This window comes from Chiloscyllium plagiosum, unplaced genomic scaffold, assembly GCF_037043375.1.
Source record: "Chiloscyllium plagiosum isolate Xiang-an unplaced genomic scaffold, Cpla_swu_hap1 HiC_scaffold_27, whole genome shotgun sequence".
In the NCBI taxonomy this organism is placed as follows: Eukaryota; Metazoa; Chordata; class Chondrichthyes; order Orectolobiformes; family Hemiscylliidae; genus Chiloscyllium; species Chiloscyllium plagiosum.
In genome coordinates this window covers 31,298,715-31,318,668 of record NW_028270165.1, presented here as the reverse complement: position 1 = coordinate 31,318,668, position 19,954 = coordinate 31,298,715, and the positions used below count along the sequence as shown (strand labels likewise).

General features: G+C 46.5%; 2 protein-coding genes and 1 long non-coding RNA gene across 3 annotated transcripts; 1 reads left to right on the top strand and 2 right to left on the bottom strand.

The window, feature by feature from the left end:
- Nucleotides 1-19,954, bottom strand: part of LOC122543486 (uncharacterized) — a 101,050-nt gene that overhangs the window by 8,584 nt on the left and 72,512 nt on the right.
- On the top strand, nucleotides 8,607-13,453 carry LOC148143521 (uncharacterized). Its single transcript, XM_087974324.1, has 2 exons — nucleotides 8,607-9,993; nucleotides 12,739-13,453. Exon 1 carries the CDS (start codon nucleotides 9,023-9,025, stop codon nucleotides 9,890-9,892), a length of 870 nt encoding a protein of 289 aa, XP_087830450.1. The 5' UTR covers nucleotides 8,607-9,022; the 3' UTR covers nucleotides 9,893-9,993; nucleotides 12,739-13,453.
- LOC148143520 (uncharacterized) lies at nucleotides 13,610-14,615 on the bottom strand. 2 transcript variants are annotated; one of them, XR_015751257.1, is made up of 4 exons: nucleotides 14,499-14,615; nucleotides 14,076-14,155; nucleotides 13,787-14,022; nucleotides 13,610-13,732 (listed from the first exon to the last, which is right to left on the bottom strand). It is a non-coding gene; the product is annotated as an uncharacterized LOC148143520 (long non-coding RNA). The 2 variants fall into 2 exon arrangements; XR_015751256.1 differs by having other exon boundaries at nucleotides 13,787-14,155.

Here is a 19,954-nt window from a genome sequence, read left to right as displayed (position 1 = left end):
TATTCTCTCTCTAGTTACCCTTTTGTCCTTAATGTATTTGTCAAAATCCTTTGGATTCTCCTTAACTCTATTTGCCAAAGCTATCTCATGCCCCTCTTTGCCCTCTAGATTTCCCTCTTAAGTATACTCCTACTTCCTTTATGCTCTTCTAAGGATTCACTCGATCTATCCTGTCAATACCTGACATATGCTTCCTTCGCTTTCTTAATCAAACCCTCAATTTCTCTCGTCATCCAGTATTCCCTACACCTACCAGCCTTCTCTTTCACACTAACAGGAATATACCATCTGTGGACTCTCATTATCTCTTTTCTGAAGGCTTCCCATTTTCCAGCCACCCCTTTACCTGCGAACATCTGTCCCCAATTAGCTTTTGCAAGTTTTTGCCGAATACCATTGAAATTAGCCTTTCTCCAATTTAGAACTTCAACTTTTGGATCCGGTCTATCCTTTTCCATCATTATTTTAAAACTAATAGAATTATGGTCACTGCTCCCAAAGTGCTCTCCCACTGACACCTCAGTCACCTGCCCTACCTTATTTCCCAAGAGTAGGTCAAGTTGTGCACCTTCTCTAGTAGGTACATCCACATACTAAATCAGAAAATGTTCTTGTACACATTTAACAAATTCCCCTCCACCTCAACCACTAAAACTGTGGTAGTCCCAGTCAATATTTGGAAAGTTAAAATCCCCTACCATAACCATCCTATTATTCTTACAGATAACTGAGATCTCCTTACAAATTAGTTTCCTAATTTCCCGCTGACTAATAGGGGTTATATAATACAATCCCAAAAAAGTGATCATCCCTTTCTTATTTCTCAGTTCCACACAAATAACATCCCTGAATGTATTTCCAGGAATATCATCCCTCAGCACAGCTGTAATGCTATCCCTTATCAAAAACGCCACCCCCTCTCCTCTCTTGCCTCCCTTTCTGTCCTTCCTGTAGCATTTGTATCCTGGAACATTGAGCTGCCAAACCTGTCCATCCCTGTGCCATGTTTCTGTAATTGTTATGATATCACAGTCCCATGTTCCTAACCATGCCCTGAGTTCATCTGCCTTCCCTGTTAGGCCTAACCATGCCCTGTTGCATTGAAATAAATGCAGTTTAATTTATCAGTCCTACCTTGTTCTCTGCTTTGTCATTGCCTGCCCTGACTGTTTGACTCACTTCTTTTCTCAACTGTACCAGTCTCAGATTGATGTCTTTCCTCACTATCTCCCTGAGTCGTACCGCAACTTCCCCCCCCCCCCCACCCACCCCCCAACCTTACTAATTTAAATCCTCCTGAGCAGCTCTAGCAAGTCCCCTTCCAATTCAGGTGCAATCCGTCCTTCTTGTACAGGTCACTTCTATCCCAGAAAAGATTCCAATGATCCAAAAACATGAATCCTTCTCCCATACACCAGCTCCTCAGCCATGCATTCATCTGCTCTATCCTCCTATTCCTATCCTCACTACCTCGTAGCACTGGGAGAAATCCAGATATTACTACCCTGAGGACCTCCTTTTTAAATTCCTGCCTAACTCTCTATATTCTCCTTTCAGAATCTCATCCTTTTCCCTTCCTATGCCATTGGTTCCAATGTGTACAATGCCCTCCTGCTGGACCCTTTCCCCTTGAGAACATTCTGCACCCTCTCTGAGACATCCTTGATCCTGGCACCAGGGAAGCAACACACCATTCTGATTTTTTCGCTGCTGGCCACAGAAACGTCTGATTGTGCCTCAGACTAGAGAGTCCCCTAACACAATCAATCTCTTGGAACCCGACGTAATCCTCATTGCATTAGAGCCAGTCTTGATACAAGAAACTTGGTTGTTTGTGCTACATTCCCCTGAGAATCCATCACCCCCTATATTTTCCAAAACAGATGCTTGTTTGAAATGGGGATAGCCACAGAAGATACCTGCACTGCTTGCCTACTTCTCTTACCTTTCCTGGAGTTAACCCATCCATGTGACTGTATCTGTGACTTTCCTCCCTTCCTATAACTGCCATCCATCACACCCCCTCGCGCTTGTAAATTCCTCATTGCCTCTAACTGTCGCTCCAACCATTCTATTTGATCTGTTCGGATTCGCAACCAACAGATATAATCCTAAGTAACACGTAAACTCTCTCTCAACTCCCTCATCTGACAAGAAGAGCATATCAATCTACTAAGAGCCATTTTTGATTCTTCCAATCTATGGACCCAGAAAATAGCATTGTCTTATTCCTCTACAAAATACTGCTCCAGGCTAACTTAATACTTACGGCTTATATATTTAAGTTTAAGTTTATAGCATATAATTGAGGAAGAACCCACTCTACTCACTACTGCAAATTTACAGCAAGGTCACACTTAAAACTATTGACTTATCTGTCTCTGTGCTGTGACCTCTCCCAAACAGGTTGCTCCAAGATCAGTTGTGAATTTTACTTTGTTAATTATCCTAGATGCCCTTCGATGTCCAGCGATACATGAATTCAAACAGCAAAGGCAGTATCTACGCAGATTCACTGCTGTGTCAGGGAGCAATGTGGGTTTCTTTCATTCCAGCAATTTTTTTATTTTTGTTTCCAATTTGATCTCATCTGGAGTACTGAGGATGGCTTTGGAAATGGCCCCTCTTGCAGGATGAGTGTTGATAATAGAAGTGGGATACTGCTGATACTCCAGAACTTTCAGTTCTCGAATGGAAATGGGCATTCTACTGCCTGGAATCCTGAGGTGAACTACAATAAATGTTCATTTGTTGGTTGGTCATGAATTAGTCGCTGCATTCGTGAGAGAACCAGGAAATGCAAATTGTCTCTGCAGGGAATGTGGGAAGAAAAGGAGTGGTGCACAACAAGGCAGAGGACGTTCAGGTGCTGTGCTGTGGAGCAGAGGAGCAGTCAAAATTGTACTTTATCTCTATGGATCAATGTCCATTCTCATAGGCCAGCTCTGAACTGTGAGATGTTTTGTGTGTAACCTTGCTCTAGGATTAAAAAGATCCTTGTCTAAATATAAAATATATCGTATAATTTTAGATGTGACTCCTTGACAATGATGTCTCCTTCATGAATTCACCTCAATAATCAACACAAAATATCACTTCATGACACAACTTCACAACTTATGCTGTGACTAAATGGATTGTGAGAAAACAAATGAATAGGGGTAGACCATTCAGCCCGCAAACCTGTTCCACATTTAATGGAGATAACAATGAACTGAAACAGAAATGAAACAAAACAATGAGATTGGAAGATGCAAAAATGGTAGAGATGAATCTGGGAAACGAAAAAGACTAGTCATTAAATTGGCTGAATAAATCGGTTTGGAAGACAATCAACTTCAAAATATTTGACCAAGAAAACATACATGATTGCCTTTCTATTGTATTCCGAGCTGACATACCAAGGCACACAGCATGCTGAGTCTAGAGAATGGTAGGGATGTCATATAATATGATGAATTATTGAATAGGCAGAGAGCTCTGTTTGTAAAATATATGCATTTTTTTATTGTGTGAAAACTAAAGCAGTCTGTTCAAGACTGTGAGAGGTAATTTCGGTTTAAACTTTAAGATGTGCCTGGACCACAGACTGGTCTATAATAAAAGACAAAACTTTTGTTTCTTTTCTAGAACATTTTATATACTCAAAAGTAGAATAGTTTAAATTGTGCAGAATGCTGACAATTTGTGAGCAGAGTAAAAACAAACAGGCTAGTTTAAATTGTGCAGAATGCTGACAATTTGTGAGCAGAGTAAAAACAAACAGGCCCTTGATTGATGAAACCATTAACACAGGCGGGAAGGATGAGTCCTTGACTGATAAGACTCCAGGATAGGGGAACGACTCGAGAGACATCTGTTACAGATTAAAGTCTTTGACTGATAAGACTACAGGGTGAGAAAAACAACAACTTTAGAGACTCTGGAGCCATTTGTTGCAGACTTTGTGATAAGAATAATGATGTTTTTAAGAATGTGAACCTCATGGCTTGTGTGGGATATAAATGAATTAATGTTATTTCTGCAAGTATAAATTCTGATACAGAATAGGAATGAGAAAATACATATTCAGCAAAAAGAAAGCATGAGACATGAATACAGAACAATGGTGGATATATGGGCAAACAAGAAAGCATCTGTTTCCCCCTTACACGGGGACACAGGAACAAACCCTAATCAAAGAGGTCAAAGTGGCCTCTGGATGGAAATAGATGCTGATAGAAGAAAAGATATGCTTAATCAATAATCTACAATAGACTGACGTCAAACACCCTTATGGGAGTCAGAGATAAGAGTTTGTCACGGACAAGACAGGATAAACAGAAGTTGTGGGATAAGTCTTAAGGAAATGAGTGACGTAAGCGAAGCAGGGAACAGACAATGGAATAAGGAAAAATATGGGGATTAAAACTGTATAAATTTCGAGAGTTTGTTGGATTTGGTGTGCATTTTGTCATTACCTTACCTGGTAATGAGACAGGGCACCCACCTATAGGTGTATAAATAAATGGCGGATTCAGATATTTGTCTCGGACTGAAATTATTAAAGTGAGTGAGCTTTTGTTTCTCACACTTGTTAGAGCCAAGGAGAGGAGGGACTTGTACTGTATATAATGGGAGACTTTGAAAGCCTCAGCGCGCCTTTTCTTCAAGGGTGCCCGACTCTGCAGACTTGACTTGTTAATAAAACTTTGTTTTCCTGAATTTGTCTAGAGCGATTATTGAGAAGCGATTTTCGTTTCTAACAAAGACCAAATTTAAAAATCACACAACACCAGGTTACAGTCCAACAGGTTTATTTGGAAGCCCTAGCTAGTTATGTGATTTTTTAGCTTTGTCCACCTTAGTCCAACACCTGCACCTCCACATCAAGACCAAATTGGAGACACAAGCAGAAACTGTCTTAATGTGGAGAAAGCAAACGCTCCTGTGAACCATCGCAGCAAGTTTCTATTGTGTTCAAGGTGTTATAAAAATGCACAACGTTGTCATTGTTGTTGTCTGTGGGCAGTGGTCCCTTTGCCACTCTGCAGCCACCCATTCCCCGCAGTGGATGTACCCGAGCCATAATTAGGGGAGCAGTGCGCAGGCGCGGTACCGGATGGCGTACAGAGCATGCGCGGAGCCGTTAATGGCGGTCGACGGATGTGTTTTGTCTTCGGTCCCGAAAACGGTGAGCATGAGGCGGGCCTGACGGAGCGGTGGATGGATGGAGCGGGCTGGGTTCGTAAGCATCTCGTTCACACCGCGAATCCAATTTAATGTACACGGGTGCCCGATTTGCACGGAGTGAGGATGAGCTAGAGGCTTTCATTCAGAGTTAGGCCCCGGGGAACGTCCGCCATTGTGTACTGGGGGGCAGCGCACGCAAGAGCGCATGCGCATCCGCCATCTTTATTGGGGGCAATATTTGTATTGAGTGGGAGGAGCTTGCTTCCCATTGTTAAGAATGGAGACAACTTGTCCATTAAGCTGCATTAGCCCTTTACCCCCAATGTCTTGTTGATGAGGCAGAGTGGAGTGGAAAGGAAAGGAAAGGAAAGGAAAGGAAAGGAAGTAAATCCTGCTCTTCCAGATCCCACTATCTCATGGGACATCCCTTGTGTTGAAACATTTGAGGGGTTGCTCAGTCACATGGCAGACACTCATGACCAGCGTTCCCTCTTAATTTACTAAATGAAAGCCGAAAGCAGTGCGGATGCTGTAAGTCAGAACCAAACATTCTGAGGAAGGGCCACTCAACCTGAAAGGTTAACTCTGACGTCTCTGCACAGAAGCTGCCAGACCTGCTGAACTTTTCTGAAATTTCTGTCTTTGTTTTCCTCTTACTTACTGATGCCAATCGCTGTACATAGATCCTCAGTGCCCATCTTAGAGGGCAGGATGCTCACGACCATGAGTAGACGTTGTCCTTGAATTGAAGGACTGCTTTCCACAACGGGGGGGCAATGCACAGTGGGGAACGTGCATGAGGAAGGAGTGTTTTCCTCCTGGCTTCGGTGATGGGCTTTGTAAACTTTGATCGTGGATGATTCACATGCACACACAATACATACCAACATTTGTTTCTCCTGAATATTTATCCTGGACTGACTGTTGATCTGTTTGCTTTTATTAATCAATCATGGGATTATAGGCATTAATTCAAAGTTTGTGAGAAGATTTGTAGCTCGGGTGCTACAAGAGCATTTCCGAACTGACAGCCAGACTACTGCGACCACTAGGATTCATAACAGCACACAAACCAACAGCCACTCTCAGACAACAACTCACCAGAACGAAGGACCCGATACCCAGCATGAGCAAAACTAGCGTAGTGTACAAAAGCCCATGCAAGGACTGCACAAAACACTACATAGGACAAACAGCAAGACAGCTAATGATCCGCATCCATGAACACCAACTAGCCACGAAACGACACGACCAGCCACACACTCCGATGACAAGCAACATGAATTCGACTGGGACAACGCTACTATTATAGGACAAGCCAAACAGAGAACAGCCAGGGAATTCCTAGAGGCATGGCACTCATCCACAGATTCAATCAATAAGCACATCGACCTGGACCCAATATACCGGCCACTGCAGCGGACAGCTGGAACTGACAAACGGAAGCGGCAGATTCAAACCACTACAAATGCCGGAGGAAAGATCACAGAAGCGCATCACAGGAGGCTCCCAAGCACTGAGGATGTCACCTAGATAGGGGACGAAACGTCTGCAACACAATTTCCCAGCTCGGCGAACAGAACCACAACAGTAGGCATTAATGGCTGGGCAAGCATTTATTGCCCATCCCTAGTTACCCTTGAGAAAGTGGTGTACTTTGCACTTGAATTACTACAATTTCTTTGATGTAGGTAGACACACAACGCCATTAGGGAGGGAATTCCAGGATTTTGAAGGATTGGTGATACTTTTCCAAGTCAGGATGGTGAGTGGCTTGGAGGGCCACTCACATTGGAGGGGTGATGTTCCTTTGACTTTGATGATAGACGTTGTCAATTTGAAAGGTGCTGCTTCAGGATCTTTGGTGAATATGTGCATTGCATCTTGTAGATGGTACACACTACTGCTGACTGTTGGTGGTGGAATGAGTGTCTTATAGAGATGTACAGCACAGAAATTGACCCTTTGGTCCAACTCATCCGTGCTGACCAGGTATTCTTAATTAACCTTGTCCTATTTGCCAGCATTTGACTCGTTATCTCCCTAAACCCTTCCTATTCGTATACCATTCAGATGCCTTTTAAATGTTGTTATTGTGAATGCTTGTGGATGTGACCATTAAGTGGGCGTCCCTGCCCTGGATACTATCAGGCTTCTTGAGAGCTGGACTTGGCCAGACAAATAGCAAGTTTTACATCTGACTCCCGAGTTGTATCTTCTGCCCGATGGAAGAAGTGAGAAGAGATTGTGATGGGTCTTTGATGATGTTGGCTGCCTTCCTCGGGCAGCGAGACGTTTGGATGGAGTCAGTGAAGGACTGACTGAAGCTTGCATGATGGACCGGGTTGAGTTCACAACTCTCTGTAATCTCCTACGGTCCTGGGCAGAGCAGTTGCCATACAAAGCCGTGACGCATCAAGATAGAACGCTTTCTATGGTGCATCTCTTAAAGATTGGTGAGAGTCTTTATGGACGTGCCAAATTTCCTTAACCTCTTAGAATCCCTACAGTGTGGAAACAAGCACTTCGGCCCAACAAGTCCACATTGACCCTCTGAAGAGTATCCCTCCCAAACCCATTCCCCATTACTCTACATTTACCCCTGACTAATGCACCTAACCTACACATCCCTGAACACTATGGGGCAATTTAGCATATCCAATTCACCCTAACCTGCACACCTTTGTATTGTGGGAGGAAACTGGAGCATCCAGAGGAAACCCAGGTAGACAAAGGGAGAATGTGCAAACTCCACACAGACAGTCACCCCGAGGCTGGAATTGAACCCGGGTCCCTGGTACTGTGAGGCTGCAGTGTGAACCAGTGAGCCACCATGCCACTCCTGAGGAAGAAGAGACATTGTTGTGGTTTCTTGACTGTAGCATCAGTGTGGGTGATTCAGGACAGATCATTGGTGATCTTCACTCCTAGGAACCTGACGCTGTCTGCCATCTCCACCTCTGCACCATTGATGTAGACAGGGGTATGCCAGGTCGGAGTTGTCCTGCCTTTTTGTGTACACTCTCTCCTCCTGGCCTAGGGTTCACCACAGATGTTCTCTGCTGCGTATTATCCTCCGCTGTGGTCACCAGTCTCTATATTTGCGGATGATGTCTACTCCGATTTCCTGAGTTTCTGCCCTGGGTCTTTGTGTGACCGAACAGTGTGACTTGGAGGGGATGGTGTTCACTTACACCTGCGACTCTGATTCTTCTAGGTGGCAGAGTGCAACATTTAAGAGGCATTTGGATGGGTATATGAATAGGAAGGGTTTGGAGGGATATGGGCCGGGTGGGACTAGATTGGGTTGGGATATCTGGTCGGCATGGACGGGGTTGGACCGAAGGGTGTGTTTCCATGCTGTACATCTCTATGACTCTATATCCTGTGTGTGCTCCGGTTGAGTTGTATTGAATGGAGCCCAGGTCCGGAGTTATAGACCAAATAAAGCCTGTGTCTCTTAGTCTGTGTTGTTATCTCTCTATGTTTGTGCTTCACCACCACCGCCCCGAACTCACCATAAAGATGGAGTTATATGTAGCCTAGATCATGTGGCAAACATCCCTTGCTGAAGAACCTCTTTGGGTTTTATTTTAAAAGTCAATCCAGTAGCCTTCACACCGTCATTTTTGCCTAGGACAGTCCCACAATTACCAGATTTATGCAGCTCAATTTCGAATACTGCCTTTCTGAGTTCTTTTTCACCTGTTTTCTTTTCCATTTTTAAATCAGTTTAACAGGACTTCAGAAAGGGAAGATTTGCGGATGGGATACTCAAACTGAACATCGCCCCCAAGTTTGTGCAGAATCGCCCACATTATCTCGACATGAGTACCGCTAGACTTTGAGCATGGAAGGAAACAACAGCGTTCACATTGGGGAGAAGCCGTACACATGTTCTGTATGTGGACGAGGCTTCAGCCGGGTGTCTGGTCTCTCGAAACATAAATGCAGTCAGGACGGGGAGAAACCGTGGAAGTGTGGTGACTGTGGGAAAGGATTTCAATATCCCGGCCAACTGGAAATCCATCGGCGCAGTCACACCGGGGAGCGGCCGTTCACCTGCTCCGATTGCGGGAAGGAATTCGCTCGGTTATCCACCTTGCTGACGCACCGGCGAGTTCACACCGACAAGCGACCCTTTAAATGTCCAGACTGCGGGAAGTGCCACAAAAGCTCCGGGGAACTGATGTCCCATCAGCTTGTTCACACCGACGAGAGACCGTTCCGGTGCTCTCACTGTGGGACTGGCTTCAAGCGATCGTCTCAACTCATTGTGCACGAGCGCATTCACACCGGAGAGAGGCCCTTCACCTGCTCCGTGTGCGGGAAAGGATTCACTCAGTCCACCCACCTGCTGAAGCACCAGCGCATTCACACCGGGGAGCGGCCGTTCACCTGCTCCGTGTGTGGGAAAGGATTCACTCGGTCCTCCAACCTCCTGACGCACCAGCGAGTTCACACCGGGGAGCGGCCTTTCAACTGCCCGGACTGCGGGAAGTGCTTTAAAAGTTCCAGTGAACTGATGCGCCATCAACGGGTTCACACCGACGAGAGACCGTTCAGGTGCTCTCACTGCGGGACTGGCTTCACACGATCATCTGACCTCACTGTACACCAGCGAATTCACACCGGGGAGAGGCCGTTCACCTGCTCCGAGTGCGGGAAGGGATTCACTAAGTTATCCAATTTACTGGCACACCAGCGGGTTCACAACTGACTGCTGCGTTTGGACTTTTCTGTGAATTACATCCAGACCTCGAATCGTGTTTATTGGATTCAGTTAATAGTCCCGAGCCCAGTTGTCAGTATTATTTGCAGGTAAAAATCAAATCAGTGTTTCAAATACAGTGTATTGAATCTTTTTAATGGCTCTAATACAAGTTGGTTCCTTGTGAATTTCTTCCCCAACTCCTCCTTCCTCACCACCAACAACAAGCACGGGGAGCTCACAAAGCTTCTTTGTTTAAGGTTGAGTCAATCTGATCAGCTGCCTCTGCTGTTCCCTCTCTTCCACTGGATACTTGGTCAAGCATTTAGTCTTGTCTGAGCCCGAAATTCACGAAGAATCGTAGAGATGTACACCATGGAAACAGACCCTTCAGTCCAATGCTAACCAGGTACCCTAAATTAACCTAGCCCCATTTCCCAGCACTTGGCCTATGTCCCTCTAAACCTTCCCTATTCGTAGGGGAATGTCCATTGAGTTAAAGAGCGAAACAGCATGGAAGCAGACCTTTTGGTCCAATTAATCCATACCAACCAGATATCCTAAATTAATCTCGTCCCATTTGCCAGCATTTGGCCCACATCCTTCGAAACCCTTCCTATTCATACACCCATCCAGATGCCTTTGAACTGCTGTCATTGTACTGGCCTCCATCACTTCCTCTGGCAGTTCATTCCATACATGCACCACCCTCTGCATGAAAAGGTTGCCCCTCAGGTCCCTTTTATATCTTTCCCCTCTCACCCTAAACCTATGGCCTCTTGTTCTGGATTCCCCCATTCCAGGGAAAAGACCTTTGTCTATTTATCCTATCCATGCCCCTTATGGTTTATAAACCTCCATAAGATCACTCCTCAGCCTCCAACACTCCAGAGAAAACAGCCCCAGTCTATTCAGCCTCTCCCTGTAGCTCAAACCCTCCAACTCAGGCAACATTTTTGTAAATATTTTCTGAACCCTTTCAGGTTTCACAACATCCTTCCTATAGAAGGGAGACCAGAATTGTAAAAGTGGCCTAACCAATGTCCTGTACAGCTGCAACATGACCTGCCAACTCTTATACTCAATGCTTTGTCCAGTAAGGAAAGCCTACCAAATGCCGCCTTTACTATCCTGTCTATTGCGATTCCACTTTCAAGGAGCTATGAACCTGCACTCCAAGATCTCTTTGTTCAGCAACACTCCCCAGGAGATAGGATAAATAGACAAAGTCTTTTCCCTGGGGTGGGGGAGTCCAGAACTAGAGGGGCATAGGTTTAGGGTGAGAGAGGAAAGATATAAAAGACACCTAAGGGACAACTTTTTCACGCAGAGGGTGGTACGTGTATGGAATGAGCTGCCAGAGGAAGTGGTGGAGGCTGGTACAATTGCAACACTTAAAAGGCATTTGGCTGGGTTTGGAAGGATGCTGGCAGGTAGGACTAGATTGGGTTGGGATATATGGACGGGTTGGAGCGAAGGGTCTGTTTCCGTGCTGTACATCTCTGACTATATGACTTTACCATTAAGTGTGTAAGTCCTGCCCTGATTTGCCTTTCCAAAACGCATCGAGGTGTACAGCACGGAAACTGGCCCTTCGCCCCAATGTGTCCATGCTGACCAGGTTTCCGAAACTGAACTGGTCCCATTTCTCATTAGCCCCATGTGTCTCTAAACCTTCCTATCCATGTACCTGCCCAAATATCTTTTAAAGGTTGCATTTGTACCTGCCACTACAATGTCCTCTGGCAGTTTGTTTCAAATACACACCACCCACTGTGTGAAAAGGTTGCCCCTCAGCTCCTTTTGAAATCTCGGTTAAAAACAATGACTGCAGAGGCTGGAAACCAGAGTCGAGATCAGAGCGGTGCTGGAAAAGCACAGCAGTTCAGGCAGCATCCGAGGAGCAGGAAAATCGATGTTTCGGGTGAAAGCCCTTCATCAGGAATACAGGCAGAGTGCCTGAAGGGTGGAGAGATAAAATCTTGCCTCTCACCTTAGATCTATGGCCTCTAGCTTTGGACTGCCCTGTCCTGAGAAAAAGACCGTTGCTGTTCACCTTGTCTATGCCCCTCACGATTTTATAAACCTCTATAAGGTCAGCCTTCTACGCTCCAGGGAGAAAAGTCCCAGTCTATCCAGACACACCTTATAACTCAAGCGCTCCAGTCTTGGTGACATCCATTCTTGCACTCTTTCCAGTTTAATAACGTCCTTTGTCCAGCAAGGTGACCAGAATTATTCACAGTGGTCCAAATGCGTCACCAATGTCTTGCACAGCCATAATGTGACATCTGAGCTTCTGTACTCAATGCTCTGACCAGGGAAGGCAAGCATGCCAAATGCTTTCTTCACTACCCTGTCTACCTGCCATAGAGATGTACAGCATGGAAATAGACCCTTCGGTCTGACCCGTCCATGCCGACCAGATATCCCAAACCAATCTAGTCCCACCTGCCAGCACCCGGCCCATATCCCTCCAAACCCTTCCTCGTCATATACCCATCCAAAAGCCTTTTAAATGTTGCAATTGTACTAGCCTCCACCACTTCCTCTGGCAGCTCATTCCGTACACATACCACCCTCTGTGTGAAAGAGTTGCCCCTTAGGTCTCTCTTATATCTTTCCTCTCTCACCCTAATCCTATGCCCTCTATGTACGGCCCCGGTTTGTCTAGCCAAAACGCGACACCTCGCATTTATCTGAACGAAACATCTTTCTCCATCTAGTGTCTGTACACACCAGTGAGTTCAAAGTGGCGAGAGAACAATCAAATTAGCCTGACAAGATCTGTGCGTGTATATTTACTGATGGTGCACGTGCTGTGGTCCAACTGCCTCCATCTTCTCTCACTGCAGGAAGAGGTTCAGGTGATTGTCAAACCTGCAGCAACATCAGTGAATTCACTGGTGTCTCAGTGCTGAAGTTGAGATCATACCGGAGAGAGGTCACTTCCCTGCTCCAGATGTCAGAAGAGATTCCTCTGAACTGGTTGCACACCAGTCCGTCCACACTGTCGGACGATCTTCCAAATGGATTTCAGCAAATTTTACCCCATGTCCTGTCGAGCTGATGTCCCGTCAATGTGAACATGTTGATGGGACAAGAGACCGTTCGGGTGCTCTCGTTGCAGGCTCGTGTTCAGACAATCATCTCAATTCACTGAACATCACCGAGTGTGTGGTGGGGGAGGCCAAGTGTGGAAAGGGGTGCAGTTGGTCATCCGACCTCAGAAAATACAATGTATCTGCGCCAGTAAAAATCTATTTCTGAGAATCTCATCTGAGCAAAATGTGTCTGCTAAATCATAAACATGAATCATAAGTAGGTGTAATATCTACAAGAGGCGCTGCAAAAAGTTACCAAAGACCCGTGTGGGCGGCACGGTGGCACAGTGGTTAGCACTGCTGCCTCACAGCGCCAGAGACCCGGGTTCAATTCCCGCCTCAGGCGACTGACTGTGTGGAGTTTGCACATTCTCCCCGTGTGTGCGTGGGTTTCCTCCGGGTGCTCCGGTTTCCTCCCACAGTCCAAAAAATGTGCAGGTCAGGTAAATTGGCCGTGCTAAATTGCCCGTAGTGTTAGATGAAGGGGTAAATGTAGGGGAATGGGGCTGGGTGGGTTGCGCTTCGGCGGGTCGGTGTGGACTTGTTGGGCCGAAGGAAACAGACCCTTCAGTCCAATGCTAACCAGGTACCCTACTGTAAGTAATCTAAAAACCCTCCAGTAGTACCTTCCAAAACCAATGACCACTTCCATCCAGAGGAACAAGGGCAGCAAATGCCTGGGAACACCACCACCTTCAGGCTCCCCTGTGAGCCACCACCTTCAGGCTCCCCTGTGAGCCACCACCTTCAGGCTCCCCTGTGAGCCACTCACCTTCAGACTCCCCTGTGAGCCACTCACCTTCAGACTCCCCTGTGAGCCACCACCTTCAGGCTCCCCTGTGAGCCACCACCTTCAGGCTCCCCTGTGAGCCACTCACCTTCAGGCTCCCCTGTGAGCCACCACCTTCAGGCTCCCCTGTGAGCCACCACCTTCAGGCTCCCCTGTGAGCCACCACCTTCAGGCTCCCCTGTGAGCCACCACCTTCAGGCTCCCCTGTGAGCCACCACCTTCAGGCTCCCCTGTGAGCCACTCACCTTCAGGCTCCCCTGTGAGCCACTCACCTTCAGACTCCCCTGTGAGCCACCACCTTCAGGCTCCCCTGTGAGCCACCACCTTCAGGCTCCCCTGTGAGCCACTCACCTTCAGACTCCCCTGTGAGCCACTCACCTTCAGGCTCCCCTGTGAGCCACCACCTTCAGGCTCCCCTGTGAGCCACCACCTTCAGGCTCCCCTGTGAGCCACCACCTTCAGGCTCCCCTGTGAGCCACCACCTTCAGGCTCCCCTGTGAGCCACTCACCTTCAGGCTCCCCTGTGAGCCACCACCTTCAGGCTCCTCTGTGAGCCACTCACCTTCAGGCTCCCCTGTGAGCCACCACCTTCAGGCTCCCCTGTGAGCCACTCACCTTCAGGCTCCCCTGTGAGCCACCACCTTCAGGCTCCTCTGTGAGCCACTCACCTTCAGGCTCCCCTGTGAGCCACCACCTTCAGGCTCCCCTGTGAGCCACTCACCGTGCTGACTTGGAAATATATCGCCGTTCTTTCACTGTCGCTGGCCCCAAACCTTGGAATTTCCTCCCTAATGGCATTGTGGGTCAACCCACTGCAAGTGGACTGCCCAGATTCAAGAAAGCAGCTCACCACCACCTTCTCAAGGGAAACGAGGGACAGACAGTAAATGCAGGCCACCCAGCGATGCCCACGTCCCACAGATGAATAAAAAGAAACACTCACACTGCCGAGAGGCTGCTTACCTGCTCAACGTGTGGGAGAGATTCACTTGGTTATCCCAACTTCGGCACTGAGATACCAGTGAATGCACGAGTGATCGTCATAACTGCTGCAGTTAAAGACACGTACAGGACTGAATCGTATTCATTCTGAGCCATTGGTGTTTGCAAGTACTGGGAATAATAGTCCCTGCAACCTGGGCTGGAGTTTAATAGTCTGGATAAATGCCAAATAGGTCATCCCATGTGTTACCACATCGTTGTCTTTCCCAGCTGGACCATTGATCATTCCTGAGCAGAGCACGGAAAGGACAGTCTTGGGGGGCAGGATCATGCAGCTGAAACCTGTGGGGACACAGTCCTCCAGAGTCACGATGAGAGGGACAAACAGCACTTTGGTCTTCCTCATCTCTCTTCCCTGACAGCAAAGTCAGAGTCGATCCCGAGGTGAGGAAGAAACGTGTCCCGGCCGCTCTCCTCAGTCGCTCACAGCTCCGAGAGTGCGAACACAAGCTCCTTCACAACTGGGTTTCGAGTCAGCGAGGACCACCGGGAATGCGGAAAACGTGCTGTCAAATCAGAGACTGGGGTCCAACTGGGATCTCGTCCTGACTGAAAGTGTGGCACCAGGTTTACGTTTCTCGTCTGAGAATGCCTGCTGCAGTTCGTTTGTGAAGATGTAACCTCTTCCTCTACTGGGAAGGAATTCACTCCCTGTCCCATCTGCTGACATGCCAACAAATTCACACTCCTGAGATAACTTTTAAATTCCCAGACTGTGGGTGGTGTATCAAATGCGTTGGGAACACATGCACCATCAACATGTTCGCGCTGACGCGAGACAGTTCAGATGTTCGCTCTGCTAGGGCTGGGCTCAAGCAGTTACTTCAATTCACTGTACGTCAGGGAGTTCACACTGAGGAGGGACTGTTCACCTGCTCAGAGTGTGGGAAGGGTTTCACTCAGCCAGCCCATCATTCCAGTGATTGGAACTTGCTGTTAAACACATACAAGACTGAATCATGTTCATTTGCATCTGTTGGAGCTGATGTGGAAAATCCCCAGCCCACTTAGAAGTGTTAACGCCGTTGATAAAATCAAAATAAATCAGCTTTATGTTAAATGCAGCAAATGCATGTCTTTTTGATATGTTTGACTCAGGTCAGTTACTTTCTCATCTGTCTTCAATGTACACGAGCACATTCACACCGGAGGACTACAGTTCATTGACTCTTAATGTGAGATTTGATCATTTGTCTACTCTACTGAGGTAAAGGATGCCCAGTTGGAGTTCATCCATTTGACCGGAAATTCCTTTTAAACACCAGATTCTGAACTTTTTACCCAAAGGAAAAAATATAAATTCAAAGAAATCTTACATGAGAAGAAATATAATTGATACAGAGTTGTAATGTAGAATTTTGAAATTAATTATATCCATAATAATACATATTAGATTACTTGCAGTGTGGAAACAGGCCCTTCGGCCCAACAAGTCCACACCGACCCGCCGAAGCACAACCCACCCAAACCCATTCCCCGACACCTAACACTATGGGCAGTTTAGCATGGCCAATTCACCTAACCTGCACATTTTTGGACTGTGGGAGGAAACCTGCGCAGACACTGGGAGACTGTGCAAACTGAACACAGACAGTCGCCTGAGGCGGGAATTGAACCCGGGTCTCTGGCGCTGTGAGGCAGCAGTGCTAACCACTGTGCCACCGTGCTGCCCACTAATACATCCATACAATCAAACCTTTTAATTTGTGTCTTGTTTTATCAAAGCTTTTTGTCTTGCCCTTATTGGGACAATTCACGAAAATACCAATTCAATGGGAAAGTTAAAGTTTAAGCTGCGTGAAAGGGGGGTGCTGATTGGTTGGTTGGCCTGGGGACTTTGGTGGAGACTTTGCTATTCGTCACGTTTCTTATGCTTGCAAGACAAAAAGTCCCTTTTTTTTCCCAGCAATATTCAAGTTCTGTACTACCAAACAAACAAATTTTAATTTTAAACATAGTGTCCCTGTATCATTGAAATTATCTGCTGTCAATTTCCCACAATAAGTTAACCTAAATGGAGACAGAAACATACTTATCATATCTAACAGATTTCTGTGTGTTTATAAAGTTTTATCAGGGGAAGCAATCCCCTCTGGACATTGCTGTGTATGAAGGTCTCCAGAGACAAGAGTCTTTACCCCAAGCACAAATTCAAGATTCTCTCTTCCCACACATTAATGGGTTATTGATTGGCTGGCCTATGCTCTAATTCTGTTTAATTGATCTTCAGTTTTGATAACCGAACAATGAAATATTCCGTATATTCCCTTAATCTGACTTTGAACAAACATCTTTATGCAATTTGTATGAATCGTCATTTTAAGTTGCAATACAATCTGATTTAAACACGTTCTTTGGAACAATTCTGAGAGTTTAAAGCATCATCATAACAACAAATGATTATTAAAAACTGTAAGAGCTATGGATGCTGGAAATCAGAACTTGTTCTGAGGATGGGTCACTGGACCCGAAAGGTTAACTCTGATTTCTCTTCACAGATGCTGCCAGACTTGCTTTTCCAGCAGTTTCTGTTTTTGTTTCTGAACAAATAATTATTGTTAACGCTACAAGTAGATGCACAACTAAAACTATAATGAATTATCTGTTCCCTGGCTAATAGCCAGTGCCACTGTATAGTTGATGTTTTGAGATGAATGACCCTTCCACATAATAACTCCTCCAGCAGTTCATGTTTATGGAGTCATAGAGCTATGGAAATGTACAGCACGGAAAGCAAACCCTTCAGTCCAACCCGTCCATGCCGACCAGATATCCCAACCCAATCTAGTCCCACCTGCCAGCATATATCCCATATAGCCATATCCCTCCAAACCCTTTCTATTCATATGCCTTTTAAATGTTGCAATTGGACTAGCCTCCACCACTTCCTCTGGCAGCTCATTCCATACACGTACCACCCTCTGCGTTGAAAACGATGCCCCTTGGGTCTCTTTTATATCTTCCCCTCTCACCCTAAACGTATGCCCTCTAGTTCTGGACTCCCCCCATCCCACAATTGACTTTGTCAATTTATCTTATCCATGCCCCTTATAATTTTGTAAACCTTTATAAGGTCACCCCTCAGCCTCTGACGCTCCAGGGAAAACAGCCCCAGCCTGTTCAGCCTCTCCCTCTCGCTCAAATCCTCCAACCCTAGCAACATGCTTGTAAATCTTTTCTGAACTCTTTCAAGTTTCACAACATCTTTCCGATAGGAAGGAGACCAGAATTGCACGCAATATTTCCAACAGTGGCCTAACCAATGTCCTGTACAGCCGCAACATGACCTCCCAACTCCTGTACTCAATACTCTGACTAATAAAAGAAAGCATACCAAACGCCTTCTTCACTATCCTCTCTACCTGCGACTCCACTTTCAAGGATCTATGAACCTGCACTCCAAGGTCTCTTTGTTCAGCGACACTCCCTCACACCTTAACTGATCTCCAAAATCTGCAGTTCTTTGTTGTATTTGAGCACAACCTATACCTGTAATAGTATGTTGATCAGGACAATAGAGTTGATGTGCTGTATGTGTGAATGTTGTGTTCCCTTTACAGTGGTATTTCTTGTCAATTAGCTGAAAGTGTGTTGCTGGTAAAGCACAGCAGGTCAGGCAGCATCCAAGGAACAGGAGAATCGACGTTTCGGGCACAAGCCCTTCATCAGGAATCTTGTCAACTATCCTGATGAGTGCACGACGAACAGCTTTGACAAAGTTTGACTTTTGTCACCAATCAAGTTCTGTGCTAGCAACAACAGTTAAACAAAGGGTACAACTCCAAAGGTATGTAGAGGCAGAGGGACTTAGTGCAGAAGTCATTAAATGTGGCAGTGTAGGTTGACAGAGTGCTCAACAAAATATACACTATCCTCAGGGTATGGAATGTGAATGCAAGCCGTTCTATTGGTCTTCTATAAGAGACTAGCCTCAGCTGAGATGTGGCAGCTCAGTTCTGGGCTCTGCATTTTAGAAAGAAAATTAAAGCAATGGAGAGAGGGTGGAAACGTTTCACTTATGAAAATAGGTTGGGTGTGAAAGTTTGTTGGATTGGCCATGCTAAATTGCCCATAGTGTTCAGGGATGTGCAGGGCTGGGTGAGTTAGCCATGGGAAATGCGGGGATGAGTCAGGGTGGGTCTTGGGAGGGTCGGTGTTGACCCGGTGGGCCGAATGGCCTGTTTCAATGATCATTCTGTGATACTGTCTCTCTCTCTCTGTCTGGCTCCCACAGTAGGAGAGCAGGTGCGCAGGCGCAGAGCCGATGGGTCAGACAGAGCATGCGTGGAGTGGGTGATGGCGTCCGGGGGAGTTTTGTTCTCGGCTCCGAAAACGTTACCAAATGAGACGGGAGGAACGGGCCGGTGGACCGGGCGGGTGAAGGGGGAGGCTCTGTGAACGTCTTGTGTAAGCTGAAAAGCCGGGAAGATAACTTCCGGCGGCGCCGTTTGCCCGGACGCGAGCGAATCCGTCACGGGTGGGGGGGGGGATTTCGCTCAGGAGCAGGGCCCCTGGGCGGCGGCCGCCATCTTTGTTGGGGGCGATGCGGCTGTTGTGTGCTTGTGAAGACTGTCATCTTTGTGAGGGGCAGTGTCTGGAATGACTGGGCGGAGCTTGCTGCCCATTGTTCATGACGTGTGTTGGACTGGGCTGGACTGGACAAAGTTAAAAATCACACAACACCAGGTTATAGTTCAATAGGTTTATTTGGAAGAACTGGCTTTCGGAGCACTGCTCCTTCGTCAAGTAGCCAGTGGCTCAGGATCATAATTCACAGAATTGAGAGCACAAGATCGTAGTGTCATGCAACTGATACGATGTATTGGGCAAACTGAGATTGCTGTTCAGTCTTTCAACTTTTAGAATGCATTGCAGGTTTTGATTCATTAATATGTAAATGCCAGAACTTCTTTCAGGTCACATTGTTCAGACAACTGGTCCATCAAGCTGTACAGTATTAGCCTGTCATTTACATGTTACTGAGGATTATATCTGCAATAAACGCCATTGGTTGCGAATTCTATCAGATTGAATGGATCGGTTGGAGCGACAGTTAGAGACAATGAGGAATTTACAAGAGCAAGGGGATGTGATGGATGGCAGTTATAGGAAGGGAGAAAAGTCGCAGATACAGTCAGATGGATGGGTTAGCTCCAGGAAAGGTAAGAGATATAG

What these genes read in the sequence shown, in the direction of transcription:
- LOC148143521 (XM_087974324.1), top strand. Translation starts at nt 9,023, where the DNA reads ATGGAAGGAAACAACAGCGTTCACATTGGGGAGAAGCCGTACACATGT.